A 20,595-nucleotide genomic window follows, 5' to 3' on the forward strand; every position below is an offset into this window, starting at 1 on the left:
CGCACACAAACACACACGCACGCACACAGTCATACGCATGCAGCCGCTCTCTGCTGCTCCACAGCTATAATGAGTGCAGCGAGTCGACGCTGTGCTCTCGCCCTTCTCAAACCCTGACGGTGCTTCATATGGGGTTTGTTTGCAAGGCAGCGAGGTGAGTTACTGCAGCGAAGTAGAATAATGAAACCTACAAACAGAACAACGTCTGCTGTTTAGTAGGCAGGAGTGAAGCATAAAAAAAAACAAAAAACAACAAGGAAGATGCATGAATTAAAATCGTTGTTCCTAACTTCTCACAGGTCTTTCTGTGTCACTCATCCACTGCATTCACTGTAAAGATATGGGCTTGTATGTTGTCAGTCGAACTTTTAATGATAAACTGGATGGGAAAAAATCATTACAAATAGACTATACAAGGCGCTACCCCTCTCTCTCTCCCTCTCTCTCTCTCTAGCTAAATTTAGGAAGATGATGAAAGAGAAATGAGCGTCAACTTTTTTTTTCTTTTTTGTTTTGTTTTGTGTTGTTGTTTCCCTCTATGAAGGCTGGCCAGCTCCTCATTCACCTCCATCTCATTAAAACTGAATCACACTCCAGTTGAGTGGCATACCACTTCACAGATTCAAGAGGTACGATGCACACTTTGTTTTTTCACTGAAAAGGCGACACACACACACACACGCACGCACACAGAACTCAAAAGAGTTCATATCGTTCAAATCAGCAGTTCAGTCATATCCAGGCTGAGGATGGAGGCCTAAATGAGCTGAAGGTTGAATCAAATGCAGAAATCGTTGCTCTTATGTTGCATTTTTACAGAACAACCATGTATCAACACGACATATAAATCTTGTTTTTGACATTTTCTGGCCAAAAGAAATGGACCTTACTGTATTGATTCAGCCTATTAACTATTTAACAACTGTGCAGCCAGCAGTGGGTGGAACTTCAGAGTCTCACTGGTAATTAAGGTTAACTATACAGCATGCTGTTCTGCAGCAAAGCATTCTGCAGAGACACTATTTCATGCTACAAACCGTGCACTTTTTTTTTTCTCATTCACATCAACATTACATCACCAGCATTCCTGTTGCATAATTAGCGAAGAGTGCAGAAAAGGTCTGCTGCGCCGGTTTGTTTTTTTTGGTCCAACTTTACCCCTGCTGCACAACCAGTCACAATTAAATCTGGAAATAGTCAGGAAGCAACAAACAAGTTCATTCTGTATGAATCATTCAGGTTCGTTGCTCACCCATTTCTGTCACCTTCCCATACTTAAGCACCACCACCACCTCCCTCCTCTCACCCACACGTACAGAACACACCTCACCATTTTCAGATGTTTCATTTCCAGACTAACAATAGCTACTTTGCAGTTAGGGGTTGGGGAAAGAAGAACTTTTCTTGTGTACAGTAGCAATTAAAATGACGAGCGAGTCCTGCTTGTTGCATAATTCCCTCAGCTAACACAAAGGGACCAATTTCCTCCTGAAACAGAATTGTAGTTTACATTACAATAGTTGAGGGCATGTGGGAGGAATGCAGACTTTAGATAGGAACATGCCAATTAATGTCGAAGGAAATTACAGAGGACAGAAACAAAGTGCTGGTAGCCAGTGGTCAGTGCGCATCAATCTGACTGCTGCTTCCTTTGTGGTTTTCTGATTAATTTGACGGTAATGAATGATGACAACACAATCAGTCCAAAATCCAGAATTTACTTTCTCTCTGTGGCATTTCTGTTTTTGTTGATATGTTGAAATGTGTGGTTTTGTTACAAAAAAAATGGAATAACTTCACCTACAGTGTGGACAGTGCAGAGAGGAAGTGGAGAATATCTTCTGATCATGGTGCTTTTGCCTAAGATGAGTCACCGCTTTCAAGTACCTACGAATATTCCTCCACAATACAGTATCCACTGTGTATCAGCAGGGGAATTCAGTGTGAGCGAAATTAGCTATTAAAGGGTTAGTTCGACCAAATCACAAAAAGCTCATTTTCTCTGCAGTCACTTTCTAGTAGCAGCCATACAGATAGTTTTAGTTTAATATCAGTTCTGGGATATCTTTTGACATTTTTGCTGCCATCTCAATGCAGTGGAGGTGGATGAAATTTGCTTTGTGGTTTTCAAGGTACTGAAATGTTGATATGAAAACAGTTTCTCTGGAGAGTGCACAGACCTCACTGTGAACTGTTTTTATTGAAACTATAGAGCTGAATTCATGGGTTGGCAGATTTCCCTGAGCAACTTGTTGGAAAGACATTTAGCTGTTGAGTTTTTCTTTTTTTTTCCAAATTTAATTAACATATTAATTAAATTTGACTGATGTGATTTTTGTCTATTTGTTTTCATCTTGGTGACTAGCCAGAGATCATCATGTAACCGGAAGGTCATAGCTTCAACTTTCCATCTCAAGACTTCATCCTTGCTTAATTCTGTTTTATTACAGCTTGGTCCTTATAGTTTTGGCCATCGTTTCTGGTTATAACATTGTCCTCACTAAAATTAGTAATTGCTGGTAAACCACAATATGACTATAGCGAAGTCCAAGCTTATCCCTCATTGCACAGCAAAACTATGTGCATGCACAACTAGTGCAGGTAGAAAAGGTCAACCAGAAAGTTGTTCTGTAAACTGTGATGGATTTTTACAACTGGAGTTCCCAGATCTCAGCAATTACTTTGGTGAGTGCAATCACCAATGGGAATTGCCATCCTAAACTACAAAAATAAAGGAACAAGTTGTAATTAAGTGGAATTATCCTTTAAATGGCCATCAATACAACGCAATTTCAGGACCAGCTCTAGCTGACAATAAACATCGTAGCCTACAAATAATTAACTAATTAACAGAAGAGCATGGTTTCAATAAGTTACTACCTCATGTGTAAGACAAAGCAGAGAACAGCCACTGCTCCCATAAAGGTTTTATAATTATACACACACAAAGCATCTCAGGGCTTCACTCGTACTCCTAAAGCCCATCCATCTTGTTTAACTTTATCCTCTGGGAACTTAAAGTAATCAGCATTTAGATTAAAAATGTAAAGACCAACTATAGATCATTTTATTTGTGGAGCATTTGTCAGGTCAAAGCTCAGCATTCTGCCAATTAAGTCTGACTCAACTCCACTGTAGAGTAAATTAATGAATAAGTGACACTGTCCGAGCCCTGGTTTGCTTGTTTGCTTTGTTTTTTTTTTTTCACATTTCCATGTTCTCGACAGTAGTTTGACAAGCAAATGTCAACAAAATCACTCTAATGAACAGGTAGGCAGCTCCAGAGCTCTCTGAATGCAATGTTGTTTTCCTTAGGGAGCAGACAGACAGATAATGCTGAAAAATGCAACTCAGACAAAAAAAAAAGAAAGAAAAAGAAACAATCGTGGCTCCATCGAACAACATCCTCCCAAGACCTGATCCAAGAAATAGGTTTACTGGGTTATCTAATTAGCTTTGTAAAATCCGAAATCAGTCAATGTCCAGGATTTGTTCCAGGTTTCCGATAACTCTCAGCGACTTCAAACTGCTTCCTGGTTGGACCAGCAGCCAAGGGCCTCAGTCAGGGAGAGGAGCTGTGGAATTGTTAAGTTGAATGAATGTGCCTACTTTAATTTCTTGATTTTGCATTACCTATTTATGCACTATGATTATGTGTTTATAATGACTGTATTATGATAGTGTAAAGAGCAACTTCACAACAGCTATATTTGGATAAAGTAGGTTTTGACTGCACTGAACACAGTCTGATGGGTCAACGTGTAGCCTTTGCAGGATGGACCCGCACTTAAATTGGCACTTTATCTGACAATCGAATGACACAGTTGTAGTTAAGGAAAGCCTTGCCTGGGTTTTCGTCATATCGAATACACAGCAGTAAAGTGAGAGGCCGTATGACTCATTTCTGTCAGACTAAAAAAAATTGTCTGGAGAATCTTAAATGCACATGCGTGAGACTATGCAAAAGCTGTTTGCTATATGGCTCATCTCTCACTGGACTTCACACATGCACATCCTTTCGTGCTGCCCACACCCTCCAAGCGAGCACGGCTTGCTGTGAGAGGCTCGGTGTGATCTCCTGTTTGTCGGAAGATAAAGGACATGGATATGACTGGACATACATTAGAGGCTGCGGGTCATCAGGTGGTCTTTGAGGCTGCAGCTGCCATATTTATTTCAAAGAGGAAAAAGGGGAGACAGAGCAAAAGGTGAAAAAACAAACAGGAATTAGCCCGTGCGATGAGACAGCAGAGGGGAGAAAGGTTGGGAGAGGAAAATAACAGAATTTGATGTCTAAACAGAAAATGAAGAAGCTGGGAATGAATGTGTGTGTGTGTGTGTGTGTGTGTGTGTGTGTGTGTGGGGGGGGGGGTTTAAGAATGCCAGAGGCTAGATGTAGAGTCACTGTAAATACAAGGTAGAGTGGTTCAGTCATAGTGAGATGAATATTAATGGTAAGCCCACTTGTCTTGACTGCACACTCACCATAATCATGTCTTAAATCTCAGAGGTAGTCAGGAGGACTACAGTAAGAAGGTAATCATATTATATTCATTCACACCTTTATCTTTGGAAATCAACAACAGAGCGATGCCAACACACAACCTGGTAAAAATACAAAAATACACATTTTAAAATTCATAACAAGGTGTTCAAATGCTCAGAAGAAAACAAAAACAAAAACAGTGAAGAACACTTTGTGCTTACTTTCTATGTGCTTATACTAATTTCAATGCCTTGTGTCTGTTATTAATAAATCACATTGAGGTCCTGTGTAAACAATTCACCAAATATACTTGAAATGAAAAGAATTCCCTATATTTATATTTGTGTTACAATCCTCTAACAAATACCTCATTAGAAATGCAGGCTATGGTTAGCTGCAGTCCAGCAAAATAAAGACCTCCTTATTACACAACAGCTTTGATCCTTTCAAATAGAGAGAGAAAATATCAGCGGTTTAAGATATTCAAGTAAAATGCTTTGGCTGACAAACACTCAGTTCAGTCATCTCGTATAATTTTGACAAGCGGCATCCCTTCTGTAAAAATGTCTCAAGAAACTCAGGCTACCTGAATATTATGTTCTGTTTTCTGTTTTCAGAACAGATTGTATCACTTTCGTCTTAAAACTGTGCGATTGAAGGATTCAAGGAGGAGTCTGGTGTTATTCCATATTTTTTTTTTCGTCAAAGAAATCCTCATGAAAAGACCAAAATGAACAATGAATTAACAAAATTGTGTGCATAGCCAAAGCCTGATATTGCTTATTCCTCGGCCATACACCTCCACTGCACAATTGATCCAGCATACACCATCCTGCTGCCGAAACCACTGTAGCAAACCTAATGTGGATTAATCCACATTTGATTTACTCCAGTTTAGTTAATATTTGCTAAAAACTACATCAGTGCCCAGCTGTTTTAGGAAATATCTTATCTTGAAACAAAATCAAATATTCATATGCTGTTTTTAAAAATGAACCTCTTCTGTGGGAGAGAACGGGCTCTCAGGGTAGTGAAGGCAGTGCGTATTGAGAACCTGACTAACACGTTGTTGGTTTTGGTCTTTTCATGGGATATGTAAACAATAAGAGAAATAAAGAGTATCACCCTCCATTCTCTTTATTCTCTCATTCTTAACCAATATGTCTGACTGAATTTCTCACTCCTCCCCTCCAACGACACCCCACCACTCCTGAGTGGGAACCTCCGGGCTCTTCTGGTCAGAGTCTCCATGAGGCCACTCTTCTCTCTCTTCCTGCTGTCCACCATCCTGCTCCCCCCAGTCCAGTTCTTTAAATGAAGTTCCCCCTGAGCTTCTGCCTCTGTAGTCTCTATCCCCTTGATCCTGGGTAAGCACAGAGGAGTGGACAGAGGAGGCCGCCAGGGACGTCTCTCTGCTGTCTGACAGGAGAACCCCACTCCCTGAGCTGTATTCACTGTTTGAGTCTGCACCTAGAGCAGTGACAAAACAAAGGGAGGGGAAGGACAGATGGTGAGAGGGCTTCTATAAACAAACGCCACATGAGAAAAGCCTGGCTGCCCAAAAAAATTCAGGGCTGGGATTCAACCAAAATCTGCATGATGGTATTTGGGCTGCACAGTGATTTTGGTCCAGAACAACAATTTTCTCTTCCATAATTTGTCCTTTATTTTACACCAAAAAGATGAATCATTTGTACATCGTATGCATGGAGCCAAATATCATAATATTCCTCTTGAAAATGCTACTTGAAATTAAACGCTGTCAGTATATCATAGTTCATAGTTCATATAATGAGACCACACGGTATGCTTTAGAAAGATTATTAAAATAGTTCAGGGCCATAAAAAATGTCCAACCTAAAGTGATATCATAACTTGGTAGCAATTTTAAGGCTGTCTCTTCTCAGCTATTTTTGAGGGATTACTGTATATTATATATATATATATATATACACACAGTATATAGTTTATGGTAAATCAAACCATTAAACTCCTTACAATTAATAGGATAATCCTGGCTTACAATGTCCTTTTATGCATCTAGCAGTTTTTTTCTGATGCATTGTTTAATTGTTATATTTTCATAAACCTACAAGTTATGCAGAAATAACTACAGTGCTGTTGCAATTTTGTTTTGTTTTGTTTTTGTTTTTTAGCTTTTTTGGATGACAGAGAACACACACACACACACATTTTCCTGGTTGTTAATGAACTAGGAGAGGAGCAGCAACACCTCGTGCTGTGACTTGAAGTTAATTAGAAACTCCTGGAAGCTAAAGGTCTCATGCTCTTTAATTGGACGGGATCACATAAGCAGCCCGACCACCTCTCCCCTCAGTGTTTCTGAGTTTGTGCTCCGCAGGTTAATAGGATCAGTGTCATACTTGTGTGTTCCAGTCTCTTGACCTTTTGTCTTTTTGCCTGTGAGTGTTTGCACATAACGCTCTTCTCAAGTCAATACATGTCCTTACACCAAGCCAGCCTGTCATTAACTGCAGACATGATGAGGATGATGATGATGATGATGATGATACACACGGATGGCAAGAACTAACCTTTCACATGAAACAGTGGATAGAAGGACGCTAATCATCATGTTGTAGGTGATAAATACTTTGTGACATGGGGCAAGCGATAGCTGAGGTTTGTGCTGTTAACAGAATAGTTAGCCGACAAACTCGAGGGACGTTTTAAGCAACGACTGCATCGTAATGTCACAGGTTGTCAGCGTTCAAAGTCACCGATTATAAATCAGCAAATGTATTTGCTCTGAAAATCCACTTAACATTTCATTGTGGGAATTCAACACTGGCTGTAACCTACACAAAATTAAACATGCACTTCAAGACAGAGGACTGTCAAAGGTGAAGAAAAAAAGACATCAAGTTTAGTGGCAGCAGCTGCTGACATTGCCAAAAAAAAACTCTGTGACAGGCTCTCAAAACAGAAAATTCATTCCTTGTTAAACTTCAAAAAGGTAGAAAACAAAAAGATTCACTTCAGAGGCATGTTGAACATCACGCTCAAGAGTCTCCCCACACTACAATACTAAAATACAGAAAGAGGAAATGGCATACAGTACACAACAGTACACAGCATTAATTACACCGACAATACTTTGTAAATTGTATCAGGAGCGACTCTGCTAGTTTATGAATAGATACTGTTTGTTCATGTGGGCTTACCCTGCTGCTGTGTGTGCTGTGTTGCACTTGATCAAAACATGAAAGTACTATAGGTTCATATTGTGTCACACGTCCCCCAAAAATACGATATTAGAAAAGATGAGGGAGCGAGAGAGAGGTATTGCAGTGGAAATGACCTCATGTTGACAGAGAATATGAGACTGGGGCTGGGATTGAGCACGCACTGGAGTTTGAACGTGAGGTGAACCACGAGAACTAACTGCATGTTTTATCTGCAGGGCTGATGAATGATGAATCATTTATTCCCGACAACAACATTAAAGTGGACTATGATTATTTTTACCTGGTGGAAGAAAAGATGTGTACCAGTTAGCGCTAAATACAATGTACAGTAGACAATGAGCTCCTATTTATCTTCATAAAGATGCACTCAAAATTCAAATCGAAAACAACCAAATTTGAATGTAGCCACAAGCTCTCCCTGATTAATTTACACCCACCTCATGTGCATGTGATTGATGGAGGGAGGAGGAAAATGAAAGAAAACATTAGAAATATGCAGACTGAGCTCTGAAAGAGCAACGGGTTTGGTCTAATGTTGGTTCTTCCTCTGCTGGTTGAATGCCTAAAGCAAGTCACAAAATTTAATCAGTCAATGGGGAAGAAAAATCCCATTTGGATTGGAAGATACATTAGGCATGATATCTTCATTTTTTAAAGGTGAAAATTGTCTCTACGTTTGATTGGAGGGGTTTCGTGGCGCCTTCAGGCATCAGTCTCTACATACAGTCGGAGTGACAGTTGATCCATTATTGGAACATGAGCGTGTCAAGATTTAATGTGCTTACTGCAACTTACTTTACAGAAGGATAATTATTATAATCAGGCTTAAATCCTGTCGGTTCAAAATCAGTGCAGATCAAGGTACTGTGTGTAAAGGGTGGCAGGCAGAAATGTGGACTTGAAACTTGGACTCAAGTCCGATTTTACTCCTCTAAGACTCGACTTGATGTGAGACTAGGAAAGCAAAAAACATTCAGTTGAAAATGTAAAAATCGGTAATTGTTTGTTTTTTAGGCTTTTTAAGATGTGGTCTCAGCTGTGTTAAAGGAAAAAACAAAAACACATTTGCTATATCCTTCAGTCGAAACACGCCATCCACTGCACACAGCAGTTGTGCAGAAGTGAGAAAATAAGCAGGGTTCGTACTTTCCTCTGAAGCTTTTTTTTCTTTCTTGCTTAAATTTTCACACTCTTACTTTTGTTACTTTACGGTAAAAGTCAAGTGCAATGCCTTCGAGGAAGAGCTTATCTGGAAGTGTGCACCATTATCTCTGTTTGAATGACTATCGCATTTTGCCCCTCTCTATGACGGCGAGCTTCTCATCCCACCTTCCAGTGTGGCCGTTCAGAGCAGCTATAAACACTTGATGAGCTTGATTTATACTTCCGCATTAAGTTGTACACATCTATATCAAAGCCACTGTCACTGCTCTCCATCACAGTAAATGATTGGCACTGTAAATATGGCATCTGTCTAGTGTTGTGGTGGTGAAATTTGACTTGCGGTATAACTTGGACTTGCTCTCATGGGCTTGAGTTTCAATTTGACTTGAACTTGCCCCCAAAGACTTAAAAACAGCGAAGCCGCTTGAGTAGCAAAGTGAGCTATACGCTCGAGAATGACAGGGTGATTTTTAGACGGCTCTCTGACGGAGCGAGGAGCCATGTGTGGGGAGGCTGGGGGTTTAATCCGGTCACTAATGAGTATGGGGGGAGGGATTGGAGTAGACGATGGGTGGGTTGGGAATCATTGGACCAGAGAAGCCTCCGGTGTCCCGAATGCTCCACTGACCTGGGTAAGTTGATACCAGTGTGACAGGAGCATGGCTACCTGTCACATTATCATTCACAGTCATGGACCCAAATGCCACTTGTGTTCTGCACCACGCTCGTGACACATGAAGAAGAGCACTGGATTTGTCAGCGTCGCTCAGTTTCACTCTGTTTTGTAGCAGAGATGCAGAGGGGAGCTTCTGAGGTGTCATGGGAGAAAGATGTGACACTAGATGTTAGAGGGTGGCCATGACCAGACAAATAAATTATAAACACGTGCTATAATTCTTAATTGAGTGGCTTTAACCAAAAAAAGCAAGAAAATAAAAGCAATTTGTTAACAATTGAAAATTTTGGAGGTAGATTTTCCAGAATCATTTCAAACATCAGAGTTGAATAACGGGATAAAGCCAGTGGGATAAATCAATCACTGTGCACCCTGCTCCACAGTGCGTACACAACTACACCAAACAGTGGAGGCTCACTTACTTCTGTCTGCTTTATGCATCTTAGACAGTTTTCTTATGCTTTCTGACTACATCTTAGACATTTAAGATTAATCTATTAATCACTTGGTTCATAAAATGACAGGAAATAGTGAAAAAAAAAAAAAAGCCCACCACTAGTTCCCAGAGTGTGATGCCTTTATGACATCTGTTCAAAACAGACAAAAGCAGCAAATTCTCACTTTTGAGAAGCTGGAATCAGAGAATATTTTGCATAAATTCTTGATGAATGAATGAATGTTAAATAAATAATCAATTATTAAAACTGTTGCTGATAAACTTTCTGTCAGTCGACTAATCCAAAAGTTGCTTTGGCGCCAATTCTCTATATTCCTAAAGAACCCATTCAATCTAATGCATGTTCACAATTGAATTTACACTGTAACATGCTGTCTAATGTGTATTTTGTTTTGTTGTTTGTGGTTTTCACATTGATTTGTGTCCTTTATGTTTATATTTGGTTTCACTGCAGCTTTATTGAATTGAACTGAATTGAACAATACGGCCTCTGCCACAAAGCCGTAGCAATTAGGTGCTATGAAGCCGTTATCATCAAATAGGCTTATTTTAACACTCCATTTGAGCTCATCCCTTCATCTCACTTCATCCAACAATGACTCCTCCAAACACTCCTTCACAAGCGTTTATGTCTCGTGACGATAACTCAGTGTCAACTGGAACTGTGTTTAAGATTTCCATATGGTGTCCGTGTAGCTGTGGACAACCCCTTGCTGAGTGTTAACACACTTCCACCAGAGGCTGCTGTGTCCGGCCTTTTCATTTACACCTAAGAAGGTGTCAATCACAGTTTTCTTCTGTGGGGCTGCTCATAAACAAAACAGCAGTAGGAACAAGGTCCAGTTCCCCTGGGTCCCACCCGAGCGGTGACGACCACAGCTGAATGCTGAAGCCAAAATACAGGCACCTAGACATGCAGTTTCTTGATGGCCATCAGAAAGTAGCTGACTGTATAGAACTACATGAGAAAAATTCTAACTTTTTCCCATTTTAAAAGCTGGTCAACATAGCGTAGCATTTAGCAGCTAAAGAGCCAGATTTTCCCTGAGGAGTTGGTGGAGACCAAGAGCAGAGCTGGTGTGAGCACTGAACTGAAAATCTGTCAGTTGGCAGCAACACAGCTGCAAATCAATGATATATATCAGTGTAAAGAAGCAACTGTTGTTCACAATGTCAACTTTATAAGCTGATAATACTGTATGTCACTTCTGTTTTAAAAGGCTCGTTCTGGGGAAGCAAGCAACCAAAAAAAGACCTGAAAAATCAATGAATAGTTAAATCTAATGAAAATATACAGAATGGATCAACACAGTGGCAGGTGTCAGATCCAAATCCAAGCTTCAAAAACTAATGCTAATGAGTGACATCACAGACTCTACATTCATGTTTTATAGTCCCACCAGATATAGTAATAAAGTATATAAGGCAGTTTGTGTAAATATGTCAAAACACAATAGTCATTATTTAATGCTTAATACTTATTGCCCTTCATTGTGTGACCATTTTTCACTTCTGAGGTTATTTGTGGAAGAAATGATGACCAGGATTATGTCCTCAGTGTGACACAAAATTAATAACTTTAAGTGTTGTACTCTAGATATCCTTCTACACATATTTTTTTTTTTACTCTGTAAGAAGATAATCACTTCCACGTGAAACTTGCATTTGTTGGCCTGCTTATGTTCTATATTTGAATGATGGGACGTTACATTACATCCACTTTCAGCAGTAACACCAGGAAGCCTGTGGTCCTGAGTGGCTCGAAGGGCTTTGATTCCCTCTAGGTTTATAAGTACAACAAAAATGTATGCGCTTATGCATTACTACATGAAGAACATGTACCTGAGATTTCCGTGTCACTGTGCAATTCCTCTGAGAGCCGTCTTTCTACCTGCCGGACTTCAGGTACATAGAAATCTCCCTGTCGAGCCAAGGGGGCCATGAACTGGATCTGACCGTCCCGGTAGATCTCCAGGAACGGGTGTGCACACAGCCTCCTTTCCTGCGAGAGATGTAAAAGTTGGCGAGAATAAAAAGCAAGTTCCTGATTTACAGCAAATGCAATGAGATAAATTAACATACACATTTCCTTTAAAGTTTGTGATTAGTAGCAATTTAAGCGCACAATTCCATTTTAATAGATGATAGAAGTGTCACAAACTGTTGATTATCTGGTGTATATCTAAAACTTGTAAGTGCTAATTTAATTCCCAAAGCTAAAATGAGTCCCATCAACACTCATTAACATGTTCGTGTCTACATACATGTACATGTAACGGACAGAGGAAACACCACAGTAGGATACAAGTGCAGACATGCAAATAATACCACAAGTCTGCTTCCAGTCAATCATGAGTGAAAATGATACTTGGTGACCTCACTGCTTCACCGCTGAACTCAGATCTTCACACCCTACATGCGACACATCTTAGATCTGTATAATCTGTCTTTATGAATGTGCAGCCTCCACACTGCCAGCCACGCTGCCTCTGTTAAAGCTGCTGTCCTTCCTCTGTTACTTGCCGCACTCCTCTAGAGGCTAGAAGTCTCACACGACCACTTCACTTCTGCAGGCTCATTAACCTTTCATAGACCATGTTTGGTTATTCTGCTCATGCAACGCCAATGTCTGTTACTTTCACCCTTTCGGCATATGCTAAATGCCAAGCAATATGAGAAACACACTGTGGCTGCAGTGCGGTAACTCCATATTAATGATTTAAAGTCAATTTGTTTTAATTTGCTAAAATTGATGTCAGGCTTCATCCCGATTTGTCCATTTTACTGCTGCCAAAGTGCAACAGATTAGCTGCTGCTTGATCTAATGTAACATTAAATAAAGTAGATGTTGATTATATTCTAGACTAGACTAAACCACAAGCAATATTATTTTGTTATGCTGAAAAGTGCTGTGGATTTGAGTCACAGACTGCAGCATTTAGTGGTTATTGCTTTGATTAAAAGAGTTTGGGGTATGGGTTCAATAAATTGAGAGTAAAAGCACGGTATTATGGTAACGTAGACCTCTGTATTCACACCTTGCACTCTTCCTCCATCTCTGAACCCTGTGTTTCATCACTGACTTGAACTGCATTAGCCCAAGCTTTTTAGACCATAAATCATTTCTTACATAATGGCAAATTCATGACAACTCTCCAAGAGTTGAAACTGTTAAGATTATTATAGTTTCTCAACAGATCCTGCGAGTACAGAGTCCCCATGCCCCTTGCTGACGTTCCACTTTCAAGCAAAGTGGATGTAACTGACAGGTAGTTACTGTTCAGTGGAACAACAGGAACGTCACACATGTAGGATATGATAATCAGGCTTGTAGATTGAACGCATACTTCAGAGGCACTCTTTGTGGGAGACAGCTAACTTCTTTTCAAACTCTGTCCTATCATCTCTGTCACCATCTGTCTCTCGGCCCAATTATGACAGCAGTGACGCTCCTCACGCTGCTGCAGGAACAACGTTGTCAGTTTCAGTGATTTCACCAACATCAATTATTGGTGCACATTTCCTTCAGAAACATCTGTGTATCCTCATTGGTTTGGCTCATCAGCCCGAGCCAGAGACATGGGCTGCTACATATTGCATACCGATGTGCATGTATGCATGATGACATATACACAGTAGTTTAACGTTGCGGTTCAGACCCCATCAATAAATGATCAAATGCGAAAAAATGAAGTATGGCTCAGAAACGCCGTCAATTCAACAGCTACACGGTGGGATTCAGCGTTCATATTTCACCGGCAAATTCTGATTTGTCAGAATTATATTGGCTTTCAGTTACAGATTATAATGGATGCCAAAGGCATTTTTATTTGGCTTGTTGGTGTTACATAACAAAGGACTGGAGAGGAGCTGACAAATACAATATTGCAGAGAAGATGTACTAAATAAGAGTAGACTTAACAGTCCAGTGGCACACTTAAAAAGATCCAAGCATAAAAGCATTACATGCTAAATGAGCGGAGTAAGGGTGGGTTTTAAAAGCACTGCATTTAGCCCTGGGAGAAAATAATAGAAACACCTGACTACAAATGTATATAAATGCACCTAAAATAGAGCGGAGCCACTCTGAACTGCTTCTCTTATTGTTTCACTTCTTTCATACAAATCCTCGACCGTTTGCAGGGAGACAATCGGTTCACTAAGGGATGAAGGAAGTGGACACGTGTTTGCTTCACTGCATCCTGTAAAAGAATTAGACATGTTCAGGTGTGATGATTCAGGAGGCTGCAAAAGATATTCAGTTTCTTACCGGCATTCATCACAGCAATTTCAAATTTGCTGTACGCAGTGTCCTGCCTCAGGTCTAGTGTCATTGAGAAGCTATTATTTGGTGGTGGGAAATGGAAACGTCGTGAGAATACTGTTTACAAGGGAAATTAGGGTACATCACGTCCTGCAAAATGGCCACATAGACCTTAGCAATTATGTGAAGGTGCAGAGCAAAAGCATCAGGATGTAATGGGTTCTGTAAGATGGCAAAAGACACTTCAGTTTAAAAACATGTTTTTGCACTCTCGAAATGTAAACACAACTGGAAGCAGGACAAAACGACCCATCAGGGCCTACACTGCTCAGCCACTGTGCCTTGATTGGCTGCCTTGAAATCTGCTCTTAAATTAAATCATTACTTTCCTTACCACATTATTTATTTTTGATTTTTTTGACTGTTGCATTTATAATTATGACCTAATTGACCTTTTTTTTCTTTAAAATACTTACAGTATATTCTTGCATAAAAACATCGGGCTTCTGCTCAAAGCTGAATGACTCATCTGTGCATCTTTTTTTGTAAGATTTTTCATATTTTCTTCTTTTTTTTTCTTTTTTGCCTACACACTGAACATCTACTAAAAATTAATCCCACTTGAAATGAATTCTCTGAAGGATCCATTAGCACATTAAAGCAGCAAATGATTAATGAAAAATCATTAATTAAAAGTACAAAAAGTATTAAAAAAATACTGTTTGGCAGGAGGCAGAAAGGTGAGCACTTCTGACTTTTTCAGACCAGCACTGATGGCCAGAAAAGTGGGCGGAGAGAGAAAAAAAGAAATGCTAAATGGTGATTCATATTGAATGGATTAATAATCAACAGCTAGATCCACTCTCTCCATGTGTGCTCTCTGTTTTACTGACTGTTGTTATTGCTTCATGCGCTGGAGGTTCTCCAGGAGGTTAATACCACGGGCACTCTTTCAAAATAAGAGACTTTCATTTTGCTTGAAAATATGACTTAAGACATAACCAAGATGTACTTTTCAGCATTCAACAACCTCAACTTGACAGCTTCAGCTGTTGAATACATTTATGACTTCAAAATCATACTACAGCTGTACAGAAAAGCAGATGAAATAGTGTGTATGCAAAAACAACAGAGCACATGGCAGGGCAGGACTTGGACTGTCTAATTAAGTGGTTTTCCAAGCGAAAAGAAAAACAACAAATGTTTTCTGGCACCAGCTTCTCCAATTTGCTGCTTTTGGGCTGTTGATCTGAGAATACAAGCAAGCTGGAGACGTCATGTTGGGCTTTAGGAATCTGTTGTTTAGGAAAAAGCGTACGTGTGTAAAATATTTCTGACATTCATTGACTAAAACGATCAATTGATTAATGGAGAATGTTTTTACTGCACTGACTGGTTAAGAGTGCTGATAAATGCAACACTATTCAGCTAACATTGTTATTCATCTGTGTCTTGACATTACATCAAGCTGAAAAATAACTGTATGTGACTTTATTTAAGACCAGTGAAAACCTCGATTCAAAATGATTTTGTTAAAATTTGTTGTGAGACTTGAGTACACCTTTATTATTTCTACACCCACACATGGAGCCTATACGTGTTACTAGAGTCACTGCTAGGTGCAAACTTAACCCACACCAGGCCGAGCAGGTTGTCAGGTCAGTTTTGCTGTGTCTTATGAACAGAAGACCCGGGACAGAGGGCAGGCCAATAATTAGACAGGCTGTGGAATCGCTGAGACAAACTGTGCTCGGTAGGCTTTTGTAATTGGGTAGGGGATTGTGCCTAGTGTATTTATTGATTTTGTTTGATTTTCTCCATAATCTTCTCCTACAGTATCAGGGCCACAGGGACCCAGGAGAGCACTTAAGGCAGTCCAGAGTATCAAGGTCATCGTAGGGTCATTTTTCCTCCACATCCTCCACAGTGCAGAAATGGCAATACTTTTCGACAGAAAGATATCTGTTATTTTGTTTCTCTGGCATGAAGACACCATTATATTGCAGTATTTTTTTTTTAAGAAAACAGACATGGGAAATTACAGGGGCCAGCAGAACATGACTGCACCTTACTTTGATTAAACTGTTTGAAAATTAAAAAAAAAAGAAAAGGCAGAGGCAGATCTGGATATAGCCATCTTTGCTTCATATTGCTTGTTTTCTTGTGTTGTTGTCACTCCCAGTTCGCCCTTGCCAACCATGATTGGAAATGCAGAGTAAGTCATGAATCATAAATGGGTAAATGCGATCACCCTGGCCATCACCAACACTTTGAAGTAGATGCTCCCCTTCACGAGCCTCACAAGTACATATCAGCGCATGCCAAAGCTGTTCAAAAGGTTCCATGCAAGCTCTGTTAATCGTTAAAGTGAGTTTAATTATTGAGCTAATTCACATGTCACAGTTAAATAAACCTTGTAATTATGGTGCTTTGTTGTACTGAAGCACTGTGAAAGAAAACCTGCATCAACAAAGGATTAAAGATGAATGAAATTAGTTTGAGTGTAGAGAATTGCCAAAAGCATCCTGCTAAAAACGCACACAGGTGTGTGTGACACTTTAATAACCTCTCACACATTCTCTCATGCTAGCTGTGTATTTGTAGCCACTCTGCAGCAGGGCCTGAGAGAATGGGGGAAGGATAGATGGTCTACATAAAGAATGAGGATGTGCTTGTGTCCTCTCTTTCCAGGTTCCTAGCCCGGAGACCAACATCTACATGGGATCCCTGTGCATACACATCACATGTGGCCTTGGTTAAATAAATTAAACTGTATGGGGTATTTTTAGAGCTCTAAAACAAGATTTCCGGTCTTCGCCAGTAAAACACTGCTATACATTCATCCTGCATTCTGGTCTGATGAGTTTCTTTTTCCTGGAATGTCATAAAAGCTCTACATCACTTCATCATATGAAATAGTTCATAAATGTATAATTCTACCAATGACAGATTTATGCCCTTCAAATGTTTACTGCTATATTTTGGTTGTGTACGGGTCACATTATGGGCTGGATATTTACATACACACAAAACAATCTAAGAACTAAGAGCATGGTTATTACACTTATAACACAATGTGTAAATGTTTAACACACTGGAGTACACAGGTAGTCCTGTCCTGTTTGTCCAATTATTATAAACTAAAATCTATATGAATATGTCACACAAAGATGTGAAAACAACCCAATTTTAAAGAACTTCAAACAGTTCCAGTGCAGTCAGACAACCTTAAATGGTACAAAAGTAATTGGTTAACTTGCAGCTTCTGTCTGTAGAAAGGCAGTGGTGGAACACGCTGTGGTGCTACACTCTGTACACACAACGTTGTACTGCAAGTAGTACGACTGTATATTATTATTAGAATGGTGAGAAAAACACAATTAACAAAGGAAGACATACTAGTCGGTCAGGGATCCATCCTACAGCGAGAAAATGACCCGAAACATGAGAAGAAAAGAGCGAGAGAGTGGCTTCACATGATGGAAAGTCAGCACACTCTACAGACTTAAAGCTCATCAACTGAACAGGAGGTGAAAGCAAAGCAAAAGATGTGGGAAGTTCTGCAAGCAAACAGTGTTGGCACAAATTTCCAGAGTGCATTGGGAAAATAACTACGTGAATTTCAGTAACAAGTGGAAAAATGGAGATGCTAAAGTTTTTGATCAGTAGTGTACACGTTTGTATCCAACAGGTTTGGGGACCCCTGGGCTAATTATGTATTTTGTTGGTTTTTTTTTGTGAAAAGAAATAAACAGCCTGTAACCAACAAATAAGAGTCTCTTCAAATGCTACGCCAGATTTCTTTTTTTACATAAAGAGGCAAACATTATTTTCTGTCTAAATATGTCCCATCTCACAATGCTTAGGAAAGTGATAAAGGAAAAAAAACAAAATCATGTTCCACCCTGTTAACTGGATCAGCACCGAAATTTAATGGGTTCTTTCCTGGCCCATGTCCCACCCGAGTTTGGTGTAAATCAATTCAGTACCTTTTGTGTAATCCTGCTGACAAACAAGTAATTGAAGCATAAAAATCCACATCACACTCATCGATTTGTTTGACTGTAGCCCAACCTGCTGCAGCTTACACACTCAGACACCCACTGAAGACAGGAATAACTCTCGAGCAACTGTATAAGCAGCTGACAGTCATTATCAATGACAGCATTTCACCAAAATGTTTCACTATAATCAACTCCTGCCAACACGCTAGCTAGCCAGTGATCAGCCTTATTGCGGGGAATATGATGTTATTCATTATTTATTTCGTAAATAAATTAATTAAATGAATACCATCATCGTGTCTTGTCAAGAAACACCCGCACTACCATTATTTTTGGTATGACAAAAATGTAATATTTGCATCGCTTTGTAGAGCAGCAAATACCCCAAAAATGAGCCAAGGCATGTATTGACCAGAGGTGAAGCTGAGGTGATTCCACTTCTGTATAAATATGCATCCTCTCCCATGATTATTTTTTTCTTTATTTACTTTTTCAGCTTTCTCCTCTCAGGAAATGTTAGGTGTACATATTTTCCTGTTATCTGTTTTGAACAAGAAATAATTATATTCTTTTTAAAATGACATTTTGCTGCAATTTTCCTCCCAAGTATCAATTCAATGATAAACAAAGGAAGAGTAAATTTTTCTCCAGTGTGGAGCTGGAAGTGTTAGTGGAGGAGATGCCCAGAGGCACTCTGGGACAGCATAACAAATACAGAGAATACATTTTACACCAGAGGAGTGATTTCAACGAGGAATAAAAGCACTGGTGCTGGAGAGGAAGAATAACCAAAGTCAAGCCTGACACAAATACAGCCTGTGAACGAGCTACCAGAGGAGCCATTAAGTCCCAACACACAAAGAAATGAGACATGCTTTTCCCAGGTGGCCCTTGATGAATGACATCCACTTTGAATTTTCATGAATCTCTCCCTTCATCTAGCGGCTCGGATTAGGAACACCCACAAATTCACATCAGATTGGTCCTAAATCCAAAGAACGGGGTGACCTTGATGAACCCCAAAATGGTACCTGCACACCTGAGGTTTTTGCAGCAATAGGACGAATCAGCAGATCAGATTCTATGTGTAATAAGGGTGCTGTCATTTTCTTATCAGTCAGGGCTGCAACTAACAGTTATCTTCATTTTAAATGAATCTGTCAATTATTTTAACCGATTAATAGTTTTCTATTTTTTTTTTAATTAATATTTTACTCTATAGAAAGACAGAAAACAAGACTAAAAGAGAGCGAGCAGTGTGCTGAGTGGGTGTGAATGTGAATGTCGACACGTGGCCCAGACCACCTCTGAATGTGGTTTTGAGTGAGCGCACCTCAAATGCGCCCTCAGTGCATCCTGGGTGCGTTCACACTTGAACCGAGAGCATGAACGGTGTAAGTGTCTACAACCATGCTAGTGGTTCTGTACTCAGGAACAGTGGTGCTTTGAGCTAAATGTTTAAATCAGCACGCTAAAATGTTCACAATGACATTAACAATGATTAGAATTCACCACCATAGCTAGCATGCTTTAATTAGCTAATTACTACTAAATTAAATATAACTGTCCTAACCACAATGTACAGCTGAGGCTGGTGGGAATGACATCTCGTACTTGCAGGCATTTGGTTATGAACAAAAGTATAGGGCAAATTAAATTTTTGAGCCGATGATGATGCCAGATGAAAAGTTAGAGCCAGTATCGGCCAACATTGCCTCTCAGAGGCAAAGCTGATGCCTCCAACTTGCTTGTTTTTTTTCAACCAACAGTCTAACACAGAAGATGTACAAGTTACAGTGGTATGAAACAGAGAGAAGCAAAGCTGCCAGAGTACAGATAAGTATCACCTCTCCACTGCAGCAGACCAGCAGTCTGTCAAACAGGAAACAACATTAAACATGCCTGCGTTTCCACCATCGACTCTACGTTTCCACAGAACCTTGCCCTTTTCCAGATAATGGTGATAACACTTCAGCTGCCATGCTAACCAGGCTGGACGCAGTGATGTCATGTAAAATGTAATGAAGAGTAAGTAAAAGTAGCCGCATTGGAATTTTAGTTGAGATAATATCAAACTTATCAATTAATATTCAAATAAATTTTCAGTGTTTTTGTGTCAAATATGTAGCAAGAATTTACCAAAACCCTTATTTTTAGCAATACTCCTAATTAACAATAGTCCTGATTTGTTCTCAGGTGGGGTTTATTTCTACGAGTTATCTGCTACAGAGTCTGTGCATGTGGTGAGAATAATATGTTACAGAGATACTGAAGAAACTATTAACATTTTCCAGTATTTGACTGTGTCTAAAAAAAGCAAAGTTCAGATTGACTC

General features: G+C 39.7%; 1 protein-coding gene across 1 annotated transcript in view; it reads right to left on the minus strand.

Moving 5' to 3' along the window:
• Positions 1–4,352: 4,352 nt before the first annotated feature.
• The window catches only part of LOC111222799 (testis-expressed protein 264-like), a 32,370-nt gene continuing 16,127 nt past the window's right edge, over positions 4,353–20,595 (minus strand). The window contains exons 3-4 of the mRNA XM_022746653.1: positions 11,835–11,994; positions 4,353–5,956 (exon numbers count right to left, since the gene is read on the minus strand). Of these exons, the coding sequence (XP_022602374.1) occupies positions 5,664–5,956; positions 11,835–11,994 (453 nt within the window). The 3' untranslated portion in view covers positions 4,353–5,663. The remainder of the gene's footprint in view (positions 5,957–11,834; positions 11,995–20,595) is intronic.

This window comes from Seriola dumerili, unplaced genomic scaffold (genome assembly GCF_002260705.1).
Source record: "Seriola dumerili isolate Sdu_G_001 unplaced genomic scaffold, Sdu_1.0 BDQW01000109.1, whole genome shotgun sequence".
Lineage (NCBI taxonomy): Eukaryota > Metazoa > Chordata > Actinopteri > Carangiformes > Carangidae > Seriola > Seriola dumerili.